The following is a 26598-nucleotide window of genomic DNA, read 5'->3' as shown; positions in this document are numbered from 1 at the left end:
ACTGCTAGTAGTCTGTTGTTATTTATGTATAATGGTCATCTTGTTTATTTTCTTTGGTTACATCTTCTGACATCAGACTCGGACTTCTCTTGAACTGAATTTTAATGTGCGTATTGTTATGCGTTTATTTTTCTACATTGGTTAGAGGTAAAGGGGAGGGTTGAGATCTCACAAACATGTTTAACCCCGCCGCATTTTTAAGCCTGTCCCAAGTCAGGAGCCTCTGGCCTTTGTTAGTCTTGTATTATTTTTTTATTAGTTTCTTGTGTACAATTTGGAAATTAGTATGGCGTTCATTATCACTGAACTAGTATATATTTGTTTAGGGGCCAGCTGAAGGACGCCTCCGGGTGGGGGAATTTCTCGCTACATTGAAGACCCGTTGGTGACCTTCTGCTGTTGTTTTTTATTTGGTCGGGTTGTTGTCTCTTTGACACATTCCCCATTTCCGTTCTCAATTTTAATGAATACAATGAGATACAATGTAATTAAGTGGTCAATGTGTGAGTTGGAATCCACTTTCTGAAAATTTAATGATCGTCTTTCTGCGATCTTGACATATTGTAAGAGACTAGCCTTTCTGATATTTTGTTTAATAGCAAACCATTCGTTTTCTTGTGAATATGCTTATGATTTAAGTAAAAAAAAAGTGTGCATTCAGAATTTCAGACTTTCTATTGTTCAGACAAACAGAGATGGGTTTTAAACTTTTTTGAATTCATGCGTCACTGGTGAGTCTTTTGTAGACGAAACTCGCGTCTGGCGTATATACAAAATTTAGTCCTGATATATATGCTGAGTTTATTTCAGGATTTACATAAATAAACCTTCAAGTAATTTTGTGTTTTAAATGTATTAGATCAGGAATGTGACAGTTGTTGTCTATTTCCATGTGTTTGAGATTTTGGTTTTGCTATTTGATAAGGAACTTTCCTATTTGAATTTTCCTGTAGTTCTGTATTTTTGTAAATTTACGTTTAATAAGTGTACACGATTCGACATTACTGAAGGGTATTATAGATAATAACTTTACCACAAGTCACAAAAACGACACATATGCACAACAAATTCTTGGTTTTTTTTTATATTACCAATGTTATTTCAACTGATCGGGCGGAGCTTACGTTTTAATTTGCATAAGGACATTCTATTTAAAAATGTGTGTGATAAGGATTATTGCCGTTATAAGTATTACTGATTTCTAATCACCTATCAGTGTCATCAAAGGAATTTACAAAACAATGACTGGACACTTCATTGATGAGTTTATCCTAAAACACCTATCTATAGATGGACTGGTTTATTGTGAGCGAATCGGTAATACTCCGCCCAGTCAAGTGAAATAAATCGAGTAATACCAGATCAACAGCCGTAAACTAATATCATGTGAGCACTTATGATCTATCCTTTGGAAGATTGTCTGGTAGTCAAAATAATGATATAACAATTTATTGAAATATATATGTTAACAACATAAACTGAAATAAAACAATCAAAACATACAAACAACGGGTTTACCTTTATAACAATATGACCCAAACTTTAAGATATTTTCTCTCTGGAAACGCTACCTTTAAAACACATTTCATGGTCAACAAATATGGTAAATACATTTGTGTATTTGTATTACTGATACAGTATTATGAATGTGTTACTTGAACAACGATGTAAACATTGATGAATTGTTAACGTCAACGAATTAAGCATTTGGATTGAATAGTATTACTAAATATTAAATTTAGATTTGTTTTCTATCACTGTAATGAACAGCAAGGCAGATGAAGTTGGATTATTTTTCTTTTTTGTTTCTGGTCATGGTCATTTTCATAGATTTTTTTTTATGTTTTTGCCCTGGTTCTATATTTTTAAGACTTCGTCTATTCCGATGTCAATTATTTTTTTATTTCGCATTACAAGATCGCATTATAACGACTCATAGAATAGAATAATAGCTTATCTTATAAATTTAGAAGCCATGGATGTACAAAATGTATATATAATATAATATTCACATTAAGTACAGCCTTCCAGGTGTGTGCCGAATGAAACACATTGATATTTATCGGACATTGACCAGACATTGCTTTTATAATGCATCTTAAAACTTGGCTACAATTGTAGTAATGAAAATTTGGCACACAAATAAAACTTATTTGCCATCTCCCAACCAGATTCCAGTTGTAAAGACATACACTCGGCATTGCATGCAATATCACTTAGTTACTATAGTTGGTAGATAAAGACAACAGGAAGCGTCCTAATTGCAGTATAAAGTACTGCGTGATTTCTTCCTGATCTGTTATTATGACCATAAATTTTGTACGTATTGTTTTAACCAGGTGGAACTTGTTTTAACTGGTCCAAACTGTACAGTCAATTCTGTTTGAAGTTTGTCCTTCTGCTAATTGATAATTAATTGTTTCAGCATAAAACTAATTTAAACTAGTTTTAACCAATCACAAGTTAATGTGTGAAGTGCTTAATCTGGTGTGGTCAATGTAAGCAGTTCTTGGGTTGTATGCGTGTCAAAGATTGACCACCACATGCGATGATATAAAAGGTTCCCGTCTATTGTGCTTGTTGTCTATCGGGTTTTCTTGTGTTCAATAATGTGTTAGTCGTGTATGTTTTTTCTTTAGTTCATTTATATGTTTTGGAGTTGAGTGTGACGTCTGTTTACAATGAACTAGTGCACAATTGCATTAAGGGGCCAGCTGGATTTTCTTGCTGCGTTGACGATCCGTTGGTGGCCTCCATCTGTTATCTGTTCTTTCGTCGGGTTGTTGGCCCTTTTAATATTCTTGATTTCCATTCTCAATTGTATTGCGTATTTTTTGGGTTTAAGAATCATTAACGTAAACCTGCCAGCTTTCACATTTACATGTAGCAAATTTGCATTTACTCCAATTTGAGCATGATTGGCTAGTATTACATAAGAGATATAGTATAACGGTGAAACACGCAAATTTTAAAGGACAACAACATCTCAACACACCATTGTTGATATCATTTAGGTGAAACATGTATTGACTCGACTGTTTACTTATATTTTTTGATGGGATGAACTAATTAAGCAATGTTGTTTGAAATCAAATTCAACTGTTGTGATTTAGTTCATTCATTTACTTCAGTGGTAGTCAGACACGTTCTTAACTAAGTCGTTTTATTAATTGCACTTTTAAATCCCAACTTTCAATGTTGTGTATCGAGACCTTAATACACTAAACATTCATGTCTCCTCAGATTCAACAGCATTTTCAAAATGGTGAGATCTCTCATATGAACCAGCCTTGCTGATTTTCGTATTTACATATGACCCTCCCGAATACGATAAACTGCTGCATTTTTGTCGATAAATCCTCTGACGTCTTAAACAACGAAAAGCAGAAAAAAATCCCTGTCTGAAGTTACGATTCATGAAACAATATGTTATAGGATTACAGCACGTGCTTACGTAGGCAAGTAAGTGAAACGCAGACGACAGTTCGTTCGTGACGTATAGTTCCGCAGAATTCTCGTCTATAATAACCCATGATTGGATGATGAACATGGGTGTCCAGCATACAAAGAATTCAAAGACAACTGCAAACAACATTTTGATGACCCTCTTCTTTGACGCCCTACTTCTTTCACTGTTCGACTGACGCATTCCACGTTGGAGATCGTATCGACCTTTAGGCTTCGCTATCGGAACTACGTCAGGTTTTTTGCAAGATCCATTTTGTGATCCAATGGTTGATTCTAAAAATAAAAATAATAATCATTTCAAAAAAATATATACAAATGAGTGGCCCTTATACTACTATGGCCTAAATACATCGTTCATTAGGAAATACCGTCAAAAGTTATTTTGTGTTTTAAATGGGATTTTGTTTTAACAAGAAACATATCTGACTAATATTACTAACTCAGAAAAGTATGTTTATATCTAGATAGTCAACCAATTAAAACGTTTCGATCAATGAACAAATAAGTAGAGTGAATCAATAAGGCATGCTTCTATTAATATGAGGGGTGTCTTTGGTTGATGTCTGCCTAATGTTTTACGTATCTTTTTTCAAGCATACTTCAGATCGTTAATTGGCTTTCTCTTCTGAACATTTTTACATTGTATAATGCCAAGCTCTGTGATAACTTATTATACGGTATTGGTTTTGTTCAATGTTTGAGGCCAAAGTGCCTTTTCCGGTGTTTTGTGGTAATTAGTAGTCTTTTTATCAAGCTACATTATCTCATCTTTTTTTAAGATTCACGATTTTGTAATATGAAGTTATACAGTACATGCGGAAACATTATTTGTCCTATGCTCTTATGATAGAAAAGGGAGGTAGTATATAGTTGGTTGCATTGCGAAATAAAGGATACACATAAATTCACCAACATACAGACAACATATTACCTAGTTCATTCTGTGTATCCATTTTCATTCCAATCCAAAGCGTTACGGCTATTAACATGTAAGCAATTGTCATTGTGACCACGGGCCCAACAAGAAGTAATATGAGTAGTGCTATTGTGTAACCGATCTCAAATGAAGTGTTGTCCCATTCTTCTCGACACATATTGTTTCCGTAAATAAGAGATATGTACTTGTTGTTTACAGCTGATGGTATCATCACTATAAAGGATAAGATCCAACATATTCCAAGAATCTTGTACGAGTGTGACAGAGTCTGCCATTTCCGGGAATGTAATGGTCTACATATTGCGAAATATCTCTCTAAGGATAAAATGACTAAAGTAAAGCAACCAACACAAAAGAAAACACCTGCAAAAAAAGGAAAACTTTCATTAGAAATATTGCTTGCAATAATTATTGATATTATAGATCAATTAAGATACAATAGGTTCGACAATATGAACTTTCCGATTATATAATGTCAATATAATCATCATGCTATGAAATATAACTCATTTAACCATGTTGCACGTACCTAAATGTATGTAGTTATACAAAGAAGACATACAGTAAAAAATCAGAAAGGAACAGTGTGGGATGTTTTAATTCATCCCTTTTAAAATATATAGTTTTGTTTTCTGACATTCAGTCTATGAAATGACCATTTGGAGAATGAAAAAAATCTTATCTATGCAAAAAAAATCATTTATATATGTTTTATTGATAATATACAGAATGAAACTATCAAATTGCAAATGCATACGAACGTATACATAACTGTAAGACAACTTGTATGTAAAAAGAATAACAAAGTATCATTTGTCTGTGATTTAACACCAGAAAGTATTTCTATCTAAAACAAAATTTAAATGGACGTCTTATAATTATCAATGCGACAACTATTCATCAAATTCATTATAGGACAAGAAGATCCGTTGATACATTTTTGTTTCTATGTATAAGTTATTCAAATGTACCCTTAATGCAGAACATCACGATCGCCATGCATTAAGTTTGTAGTCATGATTTGTAAACGTTTAACAGTGAGTAATAAGCACTATTGAACTGATATATTTCCCGACTATATGTCTTCAGTTGACAGGGCAGACATTGCATTAAATGTTACGTGTAAAACTTTGTAATGATACTAAAACATGCAAGTTGATTGCTCAAGTGTAATTTTTAGGATAAAAAGATGTTTATTGATATATATATATATATTCAAACTGTTTAAATACAATTTTGAGTTTAGTAGGACGTTCATTATCATTGAACTAGTATATATTTGTTTAGGGGCCAGCTGAAGGACGCCTCCTGTGCGGGAATTTCTCGTTGCATTGAGAACCTGTTGGTGACCTTCCGCTGTTTTCTGCTCTATGATCGAGTTGTTGTCTCTTTGGCACATTCCCCATTTTCATTCTCAATTGTGATAGTAATATTTCACTTGTAATCTTAAGTAACAATCAATTGTAAATGACATTCAAGCATTAATAATTTAAAACATTCATCATGAAAAAGGAATGAGACGAAAATCCCAAGAGGCCAATACAAAAAGGTTATATAGAAAGAGACGAACAACATCATAACGAAATAAAAAATGACGAAAGACACATACATTCATCTACAAAACTTGTTTCAAGTCAGATGTTTAGAATTTAGTGGATGGGGTTGGTTACTGTCTGTCTTAATTTATTTGTTTTATTTATAACTAATGAGGCAATTATGGTTTTTTTAGTTGTTTCCATATTTTTGATGCTGGGACCTTTCATAATTCATTTATCCTAAATTATATATGATGTGATTTTCTCATTGTCGAAGGCCATACAGTGACGGTTTATGGGGGTTTGCCATACAGTGCCGGTTTTGGGTTTGCCCTACAGTGACGGTTTTTGGGGGTTTGCCATACAGTTTCTTATAGTTAAAGGTCGTACAGTGTTCAGTTGCTTGCATTCTCTATTTGGTGTCTGAAATTTATTGACTAAATGGTAATCATACTGTATCACCCTATTTACACATATAACTGTTTTCCTTTGTTTTCCTCTGGCCTATTGCTTTGTTTGGGGTCAAGTCTGACAAAACATCTGAAGCAGGTTGTTGACTTAGCAAGTTTAATACAAACCCCTTAGCGTTACTTGAAAACAAAAATAGGTAATTAAATTTACACGGTTTATTCATTGTATGTTCAGAAGTGTTAACAAGTGACTTTATGGCAACATAGTTGTAGGCATTTTACCTTGACATCAATTCACATGATAAATACAAACAAACATATATTTTGGACTATAGTACTTATCAGACTTCATAACTCTGCATGGGTGGGATAACATTTATATATGAAACGTTCTTATTTTATTCTGTCGGATAGATATTTATGATTAAGTCAATCTTAATCATGTTAATAGCGAAATGTGTTGTACAATTTTCTTTTTTCTTTTATCAATGATATAAATTAGACCAGTACTAAATTACAATATAGAACCAATCAAATAATTATGTTATTAGAACGCACAAAAAATATAATTTTGAAATATTAGTTCCGATTAATTTCTTTGTATGATAATTTTTTAATTGCTTAATTGTTTAAATTGTTATCCTATCATTTCTTAAGAATTACACTTATAGGTGAACAAAGCAAGACTGTAGATTATTCAACAGTAAAAAAAATACCATAGAAACATTATGATTCGTAAGTATCTCACTGTGAACAAAATAGTTAATGAAATCGTTTAAACAACAATCCTACCATAGTCTCTACGGAATCATACCATAAAAAACTCTATATAGAATAATCAGCAAATTATGATTTGTTTAAAATATAATAGTTATTTATTCATTATTGATTGCACGATACAACACAGCATTAGATACAATGCGAATACCTATTTAACAAAGTATAAACAACTAAAAGAAATAAGTTTAATTGGTTCCCACTTCCTCAATATTCTAATAAAACAGATAAACGAAGCTGAAATAATGAGATAATTTATTGTCTGTACTCCAAAGATGTGATTGCTTTACAGGCGGATAAATAGAAGGCATTGACAGAAAAACACGAACATATAGCACACAAGACTAATAACAACATTGATCGTCCTTCCCTACGCCTATATCACCCTGCTCTGTCGCTCCGTAATTCTCGTATCAAAACGAGACCAGACATTATCAGCGACGTCACAATGCGAGAGGAAAAGTTATGAGCGCCGTCACAATGCGAGAGGAAACGTTATCAAGCTTGCTTTCGTCAAGCGTAAAACTGTCTTAGGGAAAGGAAAAAAGACCATTAATAGAACGATAAAAAGATTATCAGATTTTCTGCGTATATATATCGTAAAATATCAGCCGCTCTACACAATGTGAACGTTTTAGCTCGTTCGCTACGCGCACTCGCCAAAGGTTCACATTGTGGTTCGCGGCTGATATTTAACGATATCAATGTGTAGAAAATCCGATTATCTATACAAATGTAGGCGACAGTAGTTAGTTGACAATCATTCAAGTTGACATTCTTAGAGAAAGAGGAGGGACCGCCAGGAGGTTTGTTTCTGGATTTATCATATATTTGTATATGCTGCTCCGCATGACTATATCTTTTTTTTCGCTGCTCTGAAATTTTCAGTTTTTGACACTTTTTGTTTTTGTGCTAAGTTTATATATTTAAATTCAGTTTGAGACAAAAATTTTGATGTTTTGTATCCTTAGGTCGATTCAAAATATGACCAACATTTTTGAAAGGAACCTATATTGATCAATATTAAAAACAAATTGGCATGCTATATTCTAATCATTGAATTTGGTGTATCGTTTTCAGGAGATGGAATTTGCTTTACTGTACCAAATGGTATCTGGCAGTTCCATTCCATGTACAAATATATGAGTTTCGAAGTATTTAGAAGTTTGAGCATCTGTTACTGTAACAGTTGTAAAATATCATAAATCAAAAAGCGCACCATGAACAAAACGTACAAAAACAACTAATATTCAGTTTCAAATCAATGCCTCTCTTCAGAAGATGACTGAATGTGGTCGAAACAATACCAGTATTTTATTTTTTATTTATTTCGAATGAATACAGATGCAATAATTGACAATGTAGCTATCATGCATTGGGTGCAAGTTAACTTATGTCGTTTTCTCCGTACATTGATAAGTTCTTGAAAATAAAAGTGGATAATACTGGTATTGCTTATTATTATCAATATGGTATTAACTGCAATATAACAAAAAAACGTTGGAAAGAAATTAAATGAATGTTTTTTTGTTTTTTTTATTATTTCTATAAGTAGTGAAACGTAATACGGCCGGCTTAGTCAAATTATCGAATCAATTTTGTAACTTATAAACTAGGTTATTTGCAATATTTATTAATGGAAAGACAGAATTCTTTGACCAATTTATGCATGTATTCAACAGGCGTTCGTCTTTCTTCATAGCGAGATAAATGAATTGAATAATTATATTATATGGTATAGTGGTTATATTATTCTTATACAATATTAAGATGTGATAGTGGAATGGTTTGTTGTTTTGCTTTAACTCCTACACACTGCCATGAATGCCATTGGTGAAGGAAGAACACGTGGTAACCTATATATTTAATATCAAGTCAGTGGGTGTGTTTAATTAACCTTAACTTCCATGTCATAAATACATTATGTCTTAATTGAAAATTTATAATGACACATTGCTTTAAAATTTCGTGAAAAAAATTGACAATTGCGGTTTACAAACGATAACAGTTCTATTGTTTTATGAATAGTACAGAGCAATGTTTTCGCCCTACTGGTAATCAAGTAATAAATACATTATGTCTCTCATATATTCCAGGTCATGTCAGATGAGAAGCCCAATTTATCCAATTTACAAATAAGTAATGAATTATCATTTGATTGTTGTCAACAGTGATTAAATGTTTCGAGTAGAAACTAAACAGATGCAGGTAGAGCCATTCAATCAATCTTTCACAGGAATCTAAATTGTTTTACATGTGATATCGCCGTATCGTCAATGCGTGTATGTCAGAATAAAAAAAATGTCATATAATCAACTAAAGGTTAACAAGGAATAAATGTATAAGTATAGGATACATTGGAGTCTTATCTGTTCGAGGTCATTCCAGTGTCAGGGGAAAGGTTACAAAACCAAAGTATATAATATACACAGATAATTTATTTAAATTATAATCTGCATATGTTATTCTTATAATAGATAACCTCCAGAATAAACTCATTATAAATACTGCACGAGGATTCAAATTGTGTATTTGCGCTAGAATGGAAAAAATCCCGAAATAACTACATGTATAATATAGAACAATTCAAATGAGAAATATAACATAATATAAATGCATGTAACTTAAAAACGTAAATTTATGTTTACAGACATGAATATATACGACTGTCGTGTCTAACAACAGTCTTAAATGTTGTTTCTCAAAAACAACATCAAGTTAATCTAGACTAAGGTATCTTACTTGATCATGTACATGTAGTAGAATGCAATGTCCAGTTTTAATGAGTTATGTGTTGTTTTTGTAGACATTCATAGCATTTTAGACATTCATAGCACATGTAGCAAGCAACGATAAACAGCGAATTACAGAAATAACAGACACCAGAAAAAAAGTGTTCCAAGATTTTTTTTAAAATATAATAGGTGTATAGTTTAAAATTCAAAAGATTCACTCAAAAATGAAATGCAATAAAAAAACATTTTATATAATTTAGAAATAGCACCTCATAAAACGTGCATGCCTTTAGGTTTCAAAATGTGACAACATCAGAGTTCATGCTTTGTCGATTATAGAACAGTGAGGTACAGTGTATATCTATAAAATATTTGCTGAATTTGAAACGCTCTTCAAATTATATACATAAAAACACATTTTCCTTCTTAGTGTAATTAATATATATGATACGAAGCAAGAAATGTCTTTATTTAGTTTCAATTTAAAAAAATGTGTTAAATTGTATATAAATATTATTTCTTAATTCTAGTCTTCGACACTTTTCTGGCTAAGAAATTTATGTCTCTGCATTCTTTAAGTGTTTATTGCACCTGCAAAGAATCTGATTTATATTATATGTGTCGCTTGCTTTGGCTTTGTTTACTGATTTATCTTTATCACCTCCTTAAAATCGATTGAAAAACACGAGTTTACAATTTTTTCTAAGAATTACAATGCTTTCTTCAATCTTTCCTGTTTATACCAGTGCATATTTCGACATTGTCAATTTATAAAATCTCAAAAAGTGAAATCGATTTGCTTTTTATTATTATAGTGCATATCAGTAAATGTTTTGGTGATCAAAAATATGTTCGTCTGTCCTAATATTGCAATTCAATTTTCCTCTTCACTTGAGAATTGAATTTATGAATTATGAATTTATGAATACGCTACATAAGTTATATTGCAGATATCATTTTATTCATGTCGTTTTAGTATATTAAGTTATAGAAGTGTGATATGAATGTCAACGGCAAACATATCGAATAGATTCTAAACGGCGTAGATGTATGCAAAAGAGGGACGAAAGATACCAAAGGGACAGTCAAACTCGTAAATCAAAAACAAACTGACAACGCCATGGCTAAAAATGAAAAAGACAAACAGAAAAACAATAGTACACATGACACAACATAAAAAACTAAAGAATAAACAACACGAACCCCAACAAAAACTAGGGGTGATATCAGGTGCTCCAAAAGGGTAAGCAGATCCTGCTCCACATGCGACACTCGTCGTGTTGCTTATGTGATTACAAATCCGGTTAATAGTCTAATTCGGTAGGTCAAATTCATGAAAGGGAAGGGGATTGTAACTACGACTTAAGGAACATATTTGATATCATTTGTGAAACGGTTATTCCATAACGGTCAACCAACTCGTGATGGCGTCCGTAAAATTTACGAAGGGATGATTTCAACTTCACCATTTGGAACTCTTGGTCTAATAGCTTTCTTGTGAGCAGTAACCCTCTATCAAGAAAATCATGATAGGAAATGCAAGCACGGGAATATCGTATCAATTGGGAGATATATACCCCGTATGCAGGTGCTGCTGGAATGTTGCTATTTAGAAATGGAAAGTTCACAATTGGAAAGCTGAAATCATCTCTTTTGTCGTAAAGTTTTGTCTTCAACCGACCCTCATTGTCAATTTCTAGATGTAAGTCAAGATATGAAGCCGACTTAACTGTATCTGTAGTATCCTTTATCTCCAATTCGATGGGATAGATGCGATCCACATAGTCAACAAATTTTGAATTGTTTAGTGAAAGAACGTCATCTATATAGCGGAAAGTAGAGTTAAAGGATATTGCTTACTTCTTATCTTTCTTCCTAAGAAGTTCCTGCATGAAGTCAGCCTCATAATAATAATAAAGAAACAAGTCAGCAAGTAGAGGGGCACAGTTTGTTCCCATTGGGATGCCGACAGTCTGTTGAAAAACACGTGCTCCGAACGTAACAAATATGTTGTCAATCCAGAAATCAAGCATCTTGATAATATCGGTTTCAGAAAATTTTTTGTTTGAATCAGAGTGATTCTTTACAAAGAAGGATGTGTCCCTCCCTAAGACAAGATACTTGTATCTACGTTGGCCATTCTTTTTTATGAAGCAAAGTAATACCAACTCTTTTAATTTGTCTTTTAGTTTGGAATGTGGAATAATTGTGTAAAGAGTAGAAAAGTCAAATGTTTTAATACTGTTACAAGATGAAAGAGAGTTAGATTGTATGTACTCTAAAAGATCTTTGGAATTTTTAAGTATCCACATCTGATTCACGCCACCTCTGGAATAGGTAATTTCACAATAACTTTGAAGCCCATCGTTGATTGCTGATAAATTAGATGTTAATAATTTAGAAAGGGGTTTCGTGGAGCACTTGGAAGACCCAGCAATATACCGTTGTTTGTAAGGACACTAATGTAGTTTAGGTATCCAATACAGTGATGGAAGATCCAGTTCTTCATCTTTGGTTGAAAGGAACAGACCTATGATTATCCAGGATTTCCTCTTTGGTAAGTGTCGTGAGGATATATGTTGGGTTTTCAAGTGAATTGTCTATACCTAATTCGTTTATCAAGCAATTAATGTAATGACTTTTACAGACAAAAACGATGTTATTTGGGGCTTTGTCTGCGGGGACAACAACATAATTATCATGGAGGTCAGATAGGTGTTTAGCAACATTTGGATCTTTGAAGATTGACGTAGCATGGACATTGATGGACCCATTCAGTTTCTTAATTCTGATTTGTATTAACGACCTCACTGCCTTTATCCATTCGGATATAGTGTCTACTTCTTCCTTCTCGCGTTTAGCCCATTGCCTGGCATAATCCTCGACTGAATCCATCAAAATTTTAAAGTTGTATTTCCAATTGATGGATTAAGGCTCACGATATTTCGAACCTTTCGATAACACGTTTCGTAGAGAAGTGTTATTAACAATGTTAAGGTCACCGGTAATAACGTGGCCATCAGGATTATATGTGAATTGGGAACTAGCACAAGTGCAATAAAGAGGTTTAGACTTGAAGTCGTCAATATTGAGATCCTGCAAAACGCGTTTGTAATTGAAAATTTTAGTTGCAATAGGTTTGGTAAAGGTATAAGAAATTATTGGTACAGACTGGTCTGTGAAAGAAGGTGTGAGGTATTTTCGATTGAACTAATTTATGATGAAGGATATTGCCTAGGTTGACGCCATCGAGACCTTTGTTGGCAAAGGAAAGATTTAGAAAAGATCTTTTCTCTTTTTCATCTTTTCCAATGCGAACTAGCTTGAAAAGTCTGTGACTAGCAATATCCGAAATTATAGTTTGTAGTTTGTATTGGTTTGAATGAGGGTTTGTAACAGTGGATTCCAAACATAAATTTAACAGAGAATGAAGTTTTGAAAGGGGTAATGAATAAAGTTTCGTGCGAATGTGATGAATACCTAACGGTTCGAGGAGTCGAGTTGAAAATATTCATCACATTCACCGAGTTACACGAAGGACTAGATAGAATATCTATACCATCAATTTTGTCTTTGCAGCCATACGGTGTTGCAGTTCCCAATTGTCTAATCCAGTAGTCTTTTTTTTTGTCTACGGAGAGTCGTTGAAAGATTAGGATTGTTTGAGCTATGGTATATTTTTTCGATAATTCGAACTGTCATAGAAACGATGGAATGATCGGGCTGATTGAAATGCTGGTATAGAATGTCGTTAGCAATGAGGTTAATGTCTGATCTATGACCGCACATACATTTGTTTAGCCTTCCTTTCGTTTCACCGACGTATACCAATCCGCAAAGGTTGCACTCTAATCCGTAGACGACATTTATCGATTTACAATTCAGATCATCGTAACTTCTGGTAAAATATTACTTCTTGGTTAGATTGCTAGTGAATTCAGCATCTGTAATTAAAATAGCACAATTTTTGCAGCCTTTGGTCTCACATTTTGAAATGCGACAGTGTTGTACTGTGTCATCAAAAACCAAAATGTATTTAAGGAGAACTGAACAAGGCTGTATATGTGTAATATTGCTGTTGTCACTAGGACGATGATCTGAATGAGTCGTGTTTGGGATATTTGTCATGTCTGGTGATGAGGGGACACCTGTCCATGGTGACGTCTGTTTCGGACCTTTTTATACTGGGCGACGTCCGAGCCAGTTTCCTGTTAGTTCTTCGTGAGTTCATGCAATTATAGTTTTGCTACTGGGCGGATGATGTCCTCGGGGATAAAATGTCCACCAGCAGAGACATCGACCCAGTGGTAATAAAAGAGGGACGAAAGATACCAAAGGGACAGTCAAACTCGTAAATCTAAAACAAACTGATAACGCCATGGCTAAAAATGAAAAAGAAAAAAAGAAAAACAATAGTACACATGACACAACATAGATAACTAAATAATAAACAACACTAACCCCAACAAAAACTAGGGGTGATCTCAGGTGCTCCGGAAGGGTAAGCAGATCCTGCTCCACATGCGGCACCCGTCGTGTTGCTTATGTGATTACACATCCGGTAAATAGTCTAATTCGGTAGGTCAAATTCATGAAAGGGAAGGGGATTGTAGTTACGACTTAAGGAACATATCCGACATCATTTGTGAAACGGTTATTCCATAACGGTCATCCAACTCGTGATGGCTTCCGTAAAATTTACGAAGGGATGATTTCAACTTGACCATTTGGAACTCTTGGTTTAATAGCTTCCTTGTGAGCAGTAACCCTCTATCAAGAAAATCATGATAGGAAATGCAAGCACGGGAATATCGTATCAATTGGGAGATTATATACCCCGTATGCAGGTGCTGCTGAAATGTTGCTACTTAGAAATGGAAAGTTCGCAATTGGAAAGCTGAAATCATCTCTTTTGTCGTAAAGTTTTGTCTTCAACCGACCCTCATTGTCAATTTCTAGATGTAAGTCAAGATATGAAGCCGACTTAGCTGTATCTGTAGTATCCTTTTTCTCCAATTCGATGGGATAGATGCGATCCACATAGTCACCAAATTTTGAATTGTTTAGTGAAAGAACGTCAACTGTCGATCACCGTTCAGCCTTTCACAATAAACGAAATTCTATCGGGCAGTTTTTGTAAAACATTCCCGCCATAGCAAAACGTTAAATAACAAGATGAATATTTACAGGGAAAATTCGAAACAGAAATGGCAAAACCGAAGGCTCAAATACATCAAACTAATGGAAAACAACTGTCATATTCCTGACTGGATACAGACAGTTCATGCAATTCGAACACAAAAACCAAATGGCCCGATTTATGACAAAACATGGAACCGCCGAAATACAAAAAAAACAGTCGCCAACGAAAACCCCTTAACTGCATTGGCATTAAGGCACACATTTTCTTTCTATATTATTTTGTTTTATATTTAAAGCTCTTTTTCTGCTGATTTATTTTGGATATATTGCCGAATTTAGTGGCGTATATAACATTGTCAAACCATTAGCACATGTTGATACTATCATTACAGTTATGAGAGAAAAGTACAAACTTAGTTTTCTCTCTGAATGGATCAGATCTGTGTCTATGGAATCAATTCGTCTGTGAAATCTTACAGACGAATGGGGTATATCTATTAATCTTAACAGATTTCGCCATATACATTAGGTAATTGGCTACACAGATAAATATCTAAAGACATTGATGATATCACTTTTTTTTATAGTTCTCCCATATTGTATGCAATAAAAGGAGATATATTGCTAAAATTACTTCGTATATTGGTCAACCGATAACTAAATGTCATAAGAATTAAAGTGGGGAAATGATGTTTTCTCACTAAAAGGAGCCATTATGACCGATTATTCGATAACAACTTAGGTTCTGTATGTACAAATAAAACTGATAATTATGACGTGTTTCTGAATTGATGGCATTTATTAATTTATTCGTCTTTAAAAAGTGGAAACTATACCAATGGGAATAGTCATTAATGAGGACAGTCACCAACGGGATAGTCAATTAGCATAAGTCTAGGAAAACTTGACAGCATCATGATCAAAAGAAATACAACGGAAAGAAAACTACAATGCACAAAACTACAGATTGAGCAAGAGATATTTTCTTTAATGGTTATCTGCGAAATTTTTAATTAATTTAGTTCTTATTAATGTGCAATATGTTATTGTCTTTTTTTTTTATCGTGAACATTAAGGTGACAATTACTTATCACGCTTATAGTCTTGTTAGCCTTTATTCTTGAATAATCTAATTTTGGATGAAACGCGTCTTCTGATTGGCTGACGTTATTTTGTTATCAGCCCATATACATAATTTAGTCATGTGACCGTGCTACGCGCGATATTCAGTGTGCACCAATTTTTTTATGTTATTTCTTCATAGGCAGAAAAATATTACAGTCATTCCTTAAGTATTCTTCAAACATGCTATTTAGTATCCCTTATATTGTATATCAATGTCAACTTTATAGTGTAATGACCAAAATTGAAAGTTATAGCAACGGATCAAATGAGTTGGTTCCATCAGAATTAAGGACAGGAATTTCGATATTACTAAACAAGTAGTTTTGATGAGAACACAGACAGAAATATTGCCTAACTTGAAGCAGAACCATCGGGATATTTTTTATTTTAAAGAAAGTATCCTTCTTTATTAGCCAGATTTCACAGTCGGGTTTAATGTCGGAAGCTATATTTATAGGAGACAACTTTGGAGGACAAAACGTCTATCCCGCATCAACCTTCGGGGTTCGCACATAATAACAATCACTATCTTACGGTTATATTTGTATGATAATCTTTTCAGCGGAAGGTCGATTACGTACACATTCAGTCTCTCCCAGTCATTGTAAATTCAAGTGATAGAACATTTGATGTATGTTATCTGAACTATTTTGCAATGACTGCTTAACAAATTAAATCTAAAGTACATCTATGTTTTGAAATTGATGATGAAACTCAAAAGCATATCATTTAATTCGAAAGAACAGGTGCATATGTGAGACATGCAAAGGAATAATTTGTTTATAAATACAAATCGTGATAGCTACCGCTTATAAATGTCCTTTCACAATCTTTCAATCATTTCCCACAGACTAACCGTATTCACGTGGACAAACAGCACTGTCATTTTTCATGTTTGCTTTTTTTTGTTCCAGCTGTTTATCCTCTTATATATTTTCATCCAATAACTACGTTATTACGTTCTGTATATATGAATATATGAACGTCTTATCATCAAACAAATACTCCTTCGCGTGGATATCAATTGATAAACATTTAATGCAATTTATAACTGTTATCCCGTCCACTGTTCACGAATGTAATTTACCGAAATAAACTTATGACTAAACTAGCATTTGCAACACGAGAGGTGCACATTATAGAACAGGATTTGCGTATCCTTCAGGGGAACCTGAAATCACCACCAGTCTTTGGTGGCGTTCTTGTTGCTCGTTATCAGTTATTGCGTTATCAGTTTTTTTTTTATTATAAATGAGTTTGACTTTATAACATATCGATAAGCAGGACGGATAATGCAAGACCACTCTATCGATTCATGTGCTAAATTTTCATTTTATTGTAGGTTTTTAAAGTTACGTAATTGTCTTACTTGGACGTGTTTTTTTTTGTATATGTACCACATGTACATGTATATTAAGTTTTTAGTCCACTAAACATTAGTTTGAATGTTACAGAACTGCTAATATAATAATCAATATTAAATTTACCGGTTCTCAAGTTTCTCTTCACTAATTCGACATCAAACCTCATTCAATCTGATATATGTTTTATTTCTCTTCAAGTTACGTAACTTCAATGATTGGTACATTGAACAAAAAGACAGTTGCTCTGTCAACAAATCTGTCTAACCATACTACGTAAGCTTCCCGTATGATCATCCTAGTTAGGGTAACCATAATTATTTGATTAAAATCTAAACTTATTATTTCAGATTTGACAGCAAACGTGGCCAGCTTGACGTAAAGATTACAGAGTATGGTCGAGTAAATCGACTAATTCTGACAGATTTGGTAATTTGTTTACTAATCATTTGATGATGTCAGCTAATACCGATTTTCCAAATGGTTAATTTCATGCAATGTTGACATAGTTTAAAAGCATTCACGCGATCTACTTTTCAAGAAAATACGTTGACTAAGTATCTCTGATCGACGACAACTGTGTTAAACAATTTGTCTATAGCATGATCATATATTTCGACTGAATATTTTAGTACTAGCTTTAAAAGCTCAATGTTTGAAAAATAGGTTGAAGTAAATATAGCATATGCTCAACAAATGAAAGTCATGATTAGAAGTTATCAAATAATCTAATTTAAAAGTCCAATGTATTTTTTTAAAACTTCATGCTTTTATCATATACGGGCCGTCTGTTCCTTCTTGCAAGGTGCAAAATAATCTGAAGGTGAGAGGTCGGGTCTAACTAATAAATATATCTTTTTCTAGGAAATCATAATGTATTCAGCTACATGTATCGAACATATTTTCAACAAAATTTCAAATAAAACATGCTTTTTAGAAAATATTGCAGAAGAGACTGAGGTGATTAATTTGTGTCAAAAATATAAAAACAAATATATATGTAGCACTACTTTAAATATAATTTCGATTACTGGTTAGAAATTATATATTATATTGTAAAATTCTCAAAGTATTTACATAGAGGTACTTTACTGAAATTTTACTAGAGATTGAAAAATTCCTCGACAATAACCTGGGCGTGACAACCATTCAGGAGTAATTTAAAACTCCTTCTTTAAGTTAATTTGTCTTTGTATGTTATTATTCAAAAGAAGTACATTTAACATCACTGCATACATGTTTAAATGGTTTTGATTATGTTACAGAATATAACATGATTACCAAATGATGGTAAAAGAAATATAATAATGACATGCTGGTCTTTACGTTCGTGTAGATTTCATGGTGCATACGTTCTTGGTCAGAGAAGTTTATATCAATAAACTTGTTGTGAACTCACGTGTCTAACATTAGCTTATAGCTAATTTATCAAAGAATTGCTAATAAAATAAGATATATTAAGAAAGATGGACGCATGTTTTTAATTTTCTAACTTTGCTCAAAACACATAGTTACACGCATAACATTGAAACGATTAACAATATAAAAAGATTATTAACTGAGAACAGACTTTCTATAACGAATGCATCTTAGTAGCAAAAATACAAAATTGCTGACAACTGCTATAATTGGCAACTTCTATTCGTATTAAGCTGACGGGTTAATTACCAAAAGCTTTAATTAATTTTTTTATTTAATATAAAATTTGGCCATATTTTAATTTAAAGCAGAAAAAAAAACCGTCGGGGTGAAATGTCAAATGTGTACATGTACACACACATGGAGATATGAAACATCGAAAGTGGCCAATAATTGTATTAATTAATTTTTCAAAACTTTTCCTGTGTTTGTTGTGATATCCATTTGTAAGTACTGATGTCTTTCCCCCTAACCTGTATTACAAGTCCTATTTTGGCTCTTCAAATTGATATGTTTTTCGTTCGTTTTTCGATACAATTTGCTGGTGCACAATAGCATGCATTATAACATCCAACACATTCTTAATCTGTTGCTACAAATAAGTTCCTTGCATGCTCAGGATATTAAAATGTCAATATTAACGATGAAACTGCTTGCTCATTTCCTCCAATTTTGATTTAGATTTGTATTGTAAATTTGCGGAATTACGAAGCCGTGCACAAGAAAAGAAAAGTTAGGGAGTTTTGGCTAGACAGTGCTACAAGAAAGAAAAAAGTTATGAGGAAGGTGGGGTTATAAGGTGCCTCAAGTCTGTAAAGAAATGTGAATAAGATTTAGTTACACGGTGCTAAAAATTAAATGAAACCCTTAATGTGTTTGGTAAATATTGATCCGATAATTGTTGCAGATTATAACGACCAATGCCGAGTATCAATAAATTATAATACCATTTCCTCTTAAATCATTGTATTGTATTTTAGTGTAAATGAACAGAAACTTTCTGCAAATAGTTTCTTTTTAAGTTAGATGCGACATTAGATGCGACATTATATCATGTCTTCAAGAGAAAAACTGTTTTTGTTTGCTTTTTCTGAAGTTTACTTTCCATTGAGATTTTGTAACGAAAAACAGCAATAAGGAGCTGTTGATTTGAATTTGGTTTCTTAGAAGAGAAGTGAAAGATAAGAAATAAACCCATTATAGATACCAGGATTAAAGGACGTGTTCACAAGTCGAAAACATACTGAAAATGAAAAAAGAATAAAAAAAGAAAAAGACAAAGACAAACAGGATACAAAACACAACCTCGAAGACTAAAGTCTAAGCAACATGAACCTCATTAGTCCTGGAACCTAATACGATTAGATAAAGGGAGATGTGATGTGAGTGCCAATGAGACAACTCTCCATCCAAGTAACAATTTAAAAAAAAGGTAAACCGTTATAGGTCAATGAACGGCCTTCAACACGGAGGCTTGGCTCCCACCTAACAACACGCTCTAAAGGCAGAGTTTATATAAAACTGAGGTTGATCTCAGGTGCTGCAGAAGAGAAGATTTTTGTAATAGTAGTTTAAGGCGACAGACGACGACGACAGACATCAACGACAGAAGACGACGACGGACGACGACGGACTCCAAGTGATGGCATAACCTCACATGTGACCGTTGTTGCTCTAGTGAGCTTAACAATAATGAAGACAGTCATATCAACCGTCATACAATGTTAATATATAAATATTGCTGATTTGTGTTTTTTTCGTATAATTGATGAAACATTTACTTATAATTTAAAACAAACTAAATTTTATTTAAAAGTAAAATGTAACAAGTTGACTATCGCATATTTTATATATATCTCTTAAATGATATAAAAACATACATGTACAAGTTTACTGTCAAATTTTATAAAGACGCCTTATTATTAATAAGCAAACAACGCAATAATTAACAAAAATGTATAAAGTTGGCTAAATGATAAATCCTTATTTTAAAAAGTTGGATAAATGGGGAGACACAATCTGCTCTTTGGTCGAGTTTTTGTTTCTTTGACATATTCCCAATTTCCATTTTCAATTTTATCATGTTTATTATGTTTATATTCCATGATTTGAATAAAAAGTAGGACAATTTTTATTAAATATTAACTACCGTAAGTAGTATGCAAACCATTGTGGAGACTTTTATAATGAGTTGTAACTCATTAAAAATAACTCCAGATTCATTCACAGTCAACTGAAATAAATGACGTTGTTGTCCAATTGGTTCTTACTGTGAGCATTGTGACATATGAATACACAGGGACAATTATCCAATTTTTCCAAAATTATAATACAGGTAAAAAATTTTAGATGAGATCAAAGGGAAGCAAGATCAAAGGGTTTTTCAAAGTTTGGGTTGAATGACAAGATGAAAAATAATACTAAAAATTATATCCGGATTAAATTTTCTGTAGTATTATTTAGCATAGCAGGTTAATGCAAGCACAATGATTGAAAACGTAGCACAGAAATATTTATAGCCCACACTAAAGGATTGTTAGATCTTAATCCCAGTTCAAGTAGGTGGGATACTGCATCATATGTGATATACGTTGATCTGTCCTTGCTATAGTCTATCCTTACGTTGGGTCATTCTGTTGTCTATGTTGCGGTACTTTTACTTTCAAGTCTTGCGTTTTCCCCCTGCGGCGTATTAGATGAGTCGAACTTCTGTGGTAGCCTTTGTATTCTGAAGTTTCTGTGTGATTCGGAACAGTTTATGAATTGTTTTCAAAAAGTAAAATAGTGAGGATTTACATCAGTCAATGTTGGTATCTTTTCTACAATCTTCCTGGTGTTTTTGTCCCATTCCCTACACCGGAACTGTAATATTTCACTGAGTGTTGGTAGTGGGTCTAGGCAGGGGCGTACTTTCTCTGCCAGGAATAGCTTGGCTTCGATATCTGCATATGATGGTGAGTTATTGTGATCTCTTAGAAATCTGGTAACTAGATTATCTGTGGTGTTTGCAGTGCCAGGGCAGCCAATTTCTGTGCGTTTCCAGTATACAAGTTTTGCATCTCTGCCCCGTTTTTTGGTTTTGACACCAAAATCAAGTGTCAGATGTACTCGAAGGCTTGAGTTTTGGAGATATAAGCCAACAATTGCATTTGACCCACATGTACTATTTTTAATCTAGGCGGCCATGTTTGTCAATGGATCAAATCTTCGGATACAATTTATAAACACGATACCCTAAGGAACATTTAGTTAAAGTTTGAAGGTAAATGGTCCAGTAGTTTATAAATGAATTGTATAAAATTATTTTTAAAGGGCAATAACTCCTTAAGGGGTCAATTGACAATTATGGTCTTATTGACTTTGTTGTAGATCTTACTTTGCTGATCATTATAATAATTGCTGATTACAGTTCAAAATTGCAAAAATTCCATAAAACTACCAATTTAGTGGCAGCAACTCAACAATGGGTTGTTCGATTCGTCTGAAATGTACATGGCTGATAGTCCTGACCAATTGAACAATTGTACCAAATGACAGTTTTTAACCGGATTTTTGTGACAAAAAATGTCGGTTATTAAATTGGGGATGCTCGGCGGGCGGCAGGGCGGACGGGCGGGCGGTCGGTCGGTCGGTCGGGCGGGCGGCAATCAAATCTTGTCCGTGCATTAACTCAAGAACCGTTCAACCAAAGCTTTTAAAATTTTAATATGTTGTTCCTAGTGACAAAATGAAGGTCAAGTTCAATAATGACGATTTTGACTTTTACCGTTCAGGAGTTATGGTTCTTGAAAGATTGAAAAATGGTGTTTCCAGTCGTGTCCGTGCATTTTCTCATGAACCGTTCAACCAAAGCTTTTCAAATTTTAATATGTTGTTACTGATGACAAAATAGAGGTCAAGTTCAATAATGACGATTTTGACTTTTACCGTTCAGGAGTTATGGTTCTTGAAAGATCGTAAAATGGTGTTTCCATTCACATTGTTGCATTTACTCACAAACCATTCAATCTAAGCTTTTAAAATTTTAATATGTTGATACTGATGACAAAATAGAGGTCAAATTTGATATTGACAATTTTCACTTTCACCAATCATCAGTAATGGTTCTTGTGATATTGCCAGGACACAAATAAATGCTAATAAATCCGGTTTGCTGTCGTTGTGACAGCCTCTTGTTGAGATAAAAGACAAAAGTTCTAATTTTAGCCATGATGGCCATGTTTGTCGATGGATCAAAACTTCAAATACAATTAATAAACTAGACACCCTAAGTAACATCTAGTTAAAGTTTGAAGGTATTTAGCTAAGTAGTTTCAGAGGAGAAGATTTTTGTAATAGTAGTTTAAGGCGACAGACGACGACGACAGACATCAACGACAGAAGACGACGACGGACGACGACGGACTCCAAGTGATGGCATAACCTCACATGTGACCGTTGTTGCTCTAGTGAGCTTAACAATAATGAAGACAGTCATATCAACCGTCATACAATGTTAATATATAAATATTGCTGATTTGTGTTTTTTTCGTATAATTGATGAAACATTTACTTATAATTTAAAACAAACTAAATTTTATTTAAAAGTAAAATGTAACAAGTTGACTATCGCATATTTTATATATATCTCTTAAATGATATAAAAACATACATGTACAAGTTTACTGTCAAATTTTATAAAGACGCCTTATTATTAATAAGCAAACAACGCAATAATTAACAAAAATGTATAAAGTTGGCTAAATGATAAATCCTTATTTTAAAAAGTTGGATAAATGGGGAGACACAATCTGCTCTTTGGTCGAGTTTTTGTTTCTTTGACATATTCCCAATTTCCATTTTCAATTTTATCATGTTTATTATGTTTATATTCCATGATTTGAATAAAAAGTAGGACAATTTTTATTAAATATTAACTACCGTAAGTAGTATGCAAACCATTGTGGAGACTTTTATAATGAGTTGTAACTCATTAAAAATAACTCCAGATTCATTCACAGTCAACTGAAATAAATGACGTTGTTGTCCAATTGGTTCTTACTGTGAGCATTGTGACATATGAATACACAGGGACATGCACGAATTTGAAATTCTGTCTTTTGAAAACAATGGCGACGAGAAAACAAGCAAAACAGTTTTCATTCAGAGCCACATTTGCAAAGAATTTCAATACATGCATCCACACAAAATTTTTCACGAATACAAATAAGCTTCGTCAGTTACACATTTTTGCATGAGGGAAATACATGTCGTAGTTTTAAAAAAATCCAAAATTTTGTAACAGCAAGTTTCAATAATACAATATCCGTATTGTTCAAGCCAGTACCGAAATACTGGCTTAATATTCATCAACAGTAATTATATTTATCAAAAAGTTGTTATAATTATCAACCCAACATGCAGATAATTACATTTAAACGATGTAATAATTATCAATCAAGCATGCAGACAATTACTGATAAGATTTTCTTTAAATTTAACTAATGTGTTCCAAAGTAAGTTTCTTAATTTTATTACATCATGTTTAAGATACATATTACATTATAATAGATAGTATTTAAAACGTGACATGTATAGTTAATGCTTTTCGTTATAATTACACGTATTAACTGATTGTAGGTTTCAGTTATAGAACGTCGTTATTTAAGTTTCACATATAGATCGTCGTTTTTTCTGTTTCACGTATAGATGGTCGTCATTGAAATTTCATGATCGCAAGTTTCACGAATATATTGTCGTTTTTTTTTCTGTTTCACGTATAGATGGTCGTCTTTGAAATTTCAAATCGTAAGTTTCACGTATATAACGTCGTTTTGTAAAGGTTCTCGAACATATCATCGTTTTGTTTTAGTTTATCGTATAGTTCGTCGTTTTTTTCAAGTTTCACCTGTAGATCATCCTTATTAGAATTGTACGCATAGAATGTCGGTATTCAAGTTTTAAGTACGTATACAGATCGGCGTTTTAAAATCAGTTAAATGATAATATGAAACTCAAATTTCTAGGATGAAAATACACGCATATATATCACACAAATAATAAAATGCACTTGTTTATGATAATCTCAGATCTAGGGAAGTTTATACATGTAATAATACTTAATCATTATTTTGCTAAACACAAACAAAACAAAATAAATGACATGCAGCAAATATATTTCAATATCCAAACATATGAATACAAGTTCTACTAGTTTGAGGAAAGCTGTGTTGTAAAACACATGTTTTATAGAGGCGATTGTAAACATGTCAACATTTAAATCTTACAATTTGCTGCATGTACAGATCGCGAATTGTGAGGTTTAACTACGATAAAGCAAGTACACACTATGATTAATTAATGCGAATTACAACAATTACAAACATTATACAAACAGAAGGATAAACATGTCATAACAATGTTGGTTCAAACATAACCAGATAACACCAGCTGATATGTATTGTGACAATTGATGTCTCTTGAAGGATTCCGAAAGCCGAAATAATATAACATACCTCATAAACATATACAGAATTGATATAAAAGAAAAAGACAAAAACCACAGCATAGCAAAAAATAATTGTGTGTAAACTTCGTCAAAATAGCAACTAAAAAAATAAGAGAATGCACATGGAATAAGTTGAATCAATTTGGTATCCCGGTATCATGATTTTGAATGTCTCTGTTGGTATCTTTTGCCTTTCTTGTATTAACTATTACGTATGACAATGATTAACTTACCTTGCAGATAACGTACTGATATACACATAAACTTTCCAAATACGAAATTCTGTAGAATGAGTGGTATTGTGTTGAAGGGCATACACAGTATAGCTATAAACAAATCACTGATGGCAAGGTTGAGCAAGAACACATTCGTCACAGTTCTCATCCGTTTGTTTTGGACTAACGTCAAGATAACCAGTATGTTCCCAACAACAGATAATACAAAGATCAGACAGTATAATGGTATCAGTATTTTCCATTCCAAAGTTAGGGCTGGTATTTCATACGGTTTAAAACAGTTGTTGTTTAAACAGGTATCGTTTGCTAGAGTACTAGCATTAGTTAAAGGTTCGGTTATGTTCATGGCTTGAATCATAACTAAAAATCAGTTTATTATAGTATATTACTATATAGTTGAAGCGTACTATTAAATCAACTCTATATATTCAACTTTTACACAATCATAAACCGTGCTGAGCATTACAGATCAGTATACTACTATCATCCATTTGTCTCGTTAGAGAAATGATAATTGATAAAAGTGTATAATCGGATTCAGATATATCACAACTATCTGACCAATGATTGTCTTTGATTAAACCACAAGCATTATTGGCGCATCACAATAATCAATGGGGAGTTTCCATTCAGAAATCAAATCAGATAAGTAAAACATTGTTTCACTAGTTATCTTAACATCACATCAGAAATTATATCAGATAAGAAGACATTGTAATCATATCAGATAGGTTATACATTGTTCCACCATTTATGTCATCATTCAACATTAAAAAGATGCCTATTTTTTTTATTTCTTTTTATTCCACCGGCACATAAACAATCAGGAGGAAACTTCAAGTATCTTTCAAACTCTAACGTGTTTCACTGTAAATAAGATCACAAAATCACATTCAACATTAAAAGGATGCATATTGTTTTTTATTTCTTTTTATTCCACCGGCACATAAACAATCAGGAGGAAAC

The 26598-nt window shown here is 33.0% G+C and overlaps 1 protein-coding gene across 1 annotated transcript; it reads right to left on the bottom strand.

Annotated features, from left to right (window-relative positions):
• Positions 1–1477: 1477 nt before the first annotated feature.
• On the bottom strand, positions 1478–26135 carry LOC134696284 (cholecystokinin receptor-like). Its single transcript, XM_063557985.1, has 3 exons — positions 25630–26135; positions 4400–4768; positions 1478–3741 (listed from the first exon to the last, which is right to left on the bottom strand). Exons 1-3 carry the CDS (start codon positions 25988–25990, stop codon positions 3230–3232), a joined length of 1242 nt encoding a protein of 413 aa, XP_063414055.1. The 5' UTR covers positions 25991–26135; the 3' UTR covers positions 1478–3229.
• Between the last annotated feature and the right edge of the window lie 463 nt (positions 26136–26598).

Source organism: Mytilus trossulus, chromosome 14 (assembly GCF_036588685.1).
Source record: "Mytilus trossulus isolate FHL-02 chromosome 14, PNRI_Mtr1.1.1.hap1, whole genome shotgun sequence".
Taxonomy (NCBI): domain Eukaryota; kingdom Metazoa; phylum Mollusca; class Bivalvia; order Mytilida; family Mytilidae; genus Mytilus; species Mytilus trossulus.
This window is presented reverse-complemented; position numbering and strand designations above follow the sequence as displayed.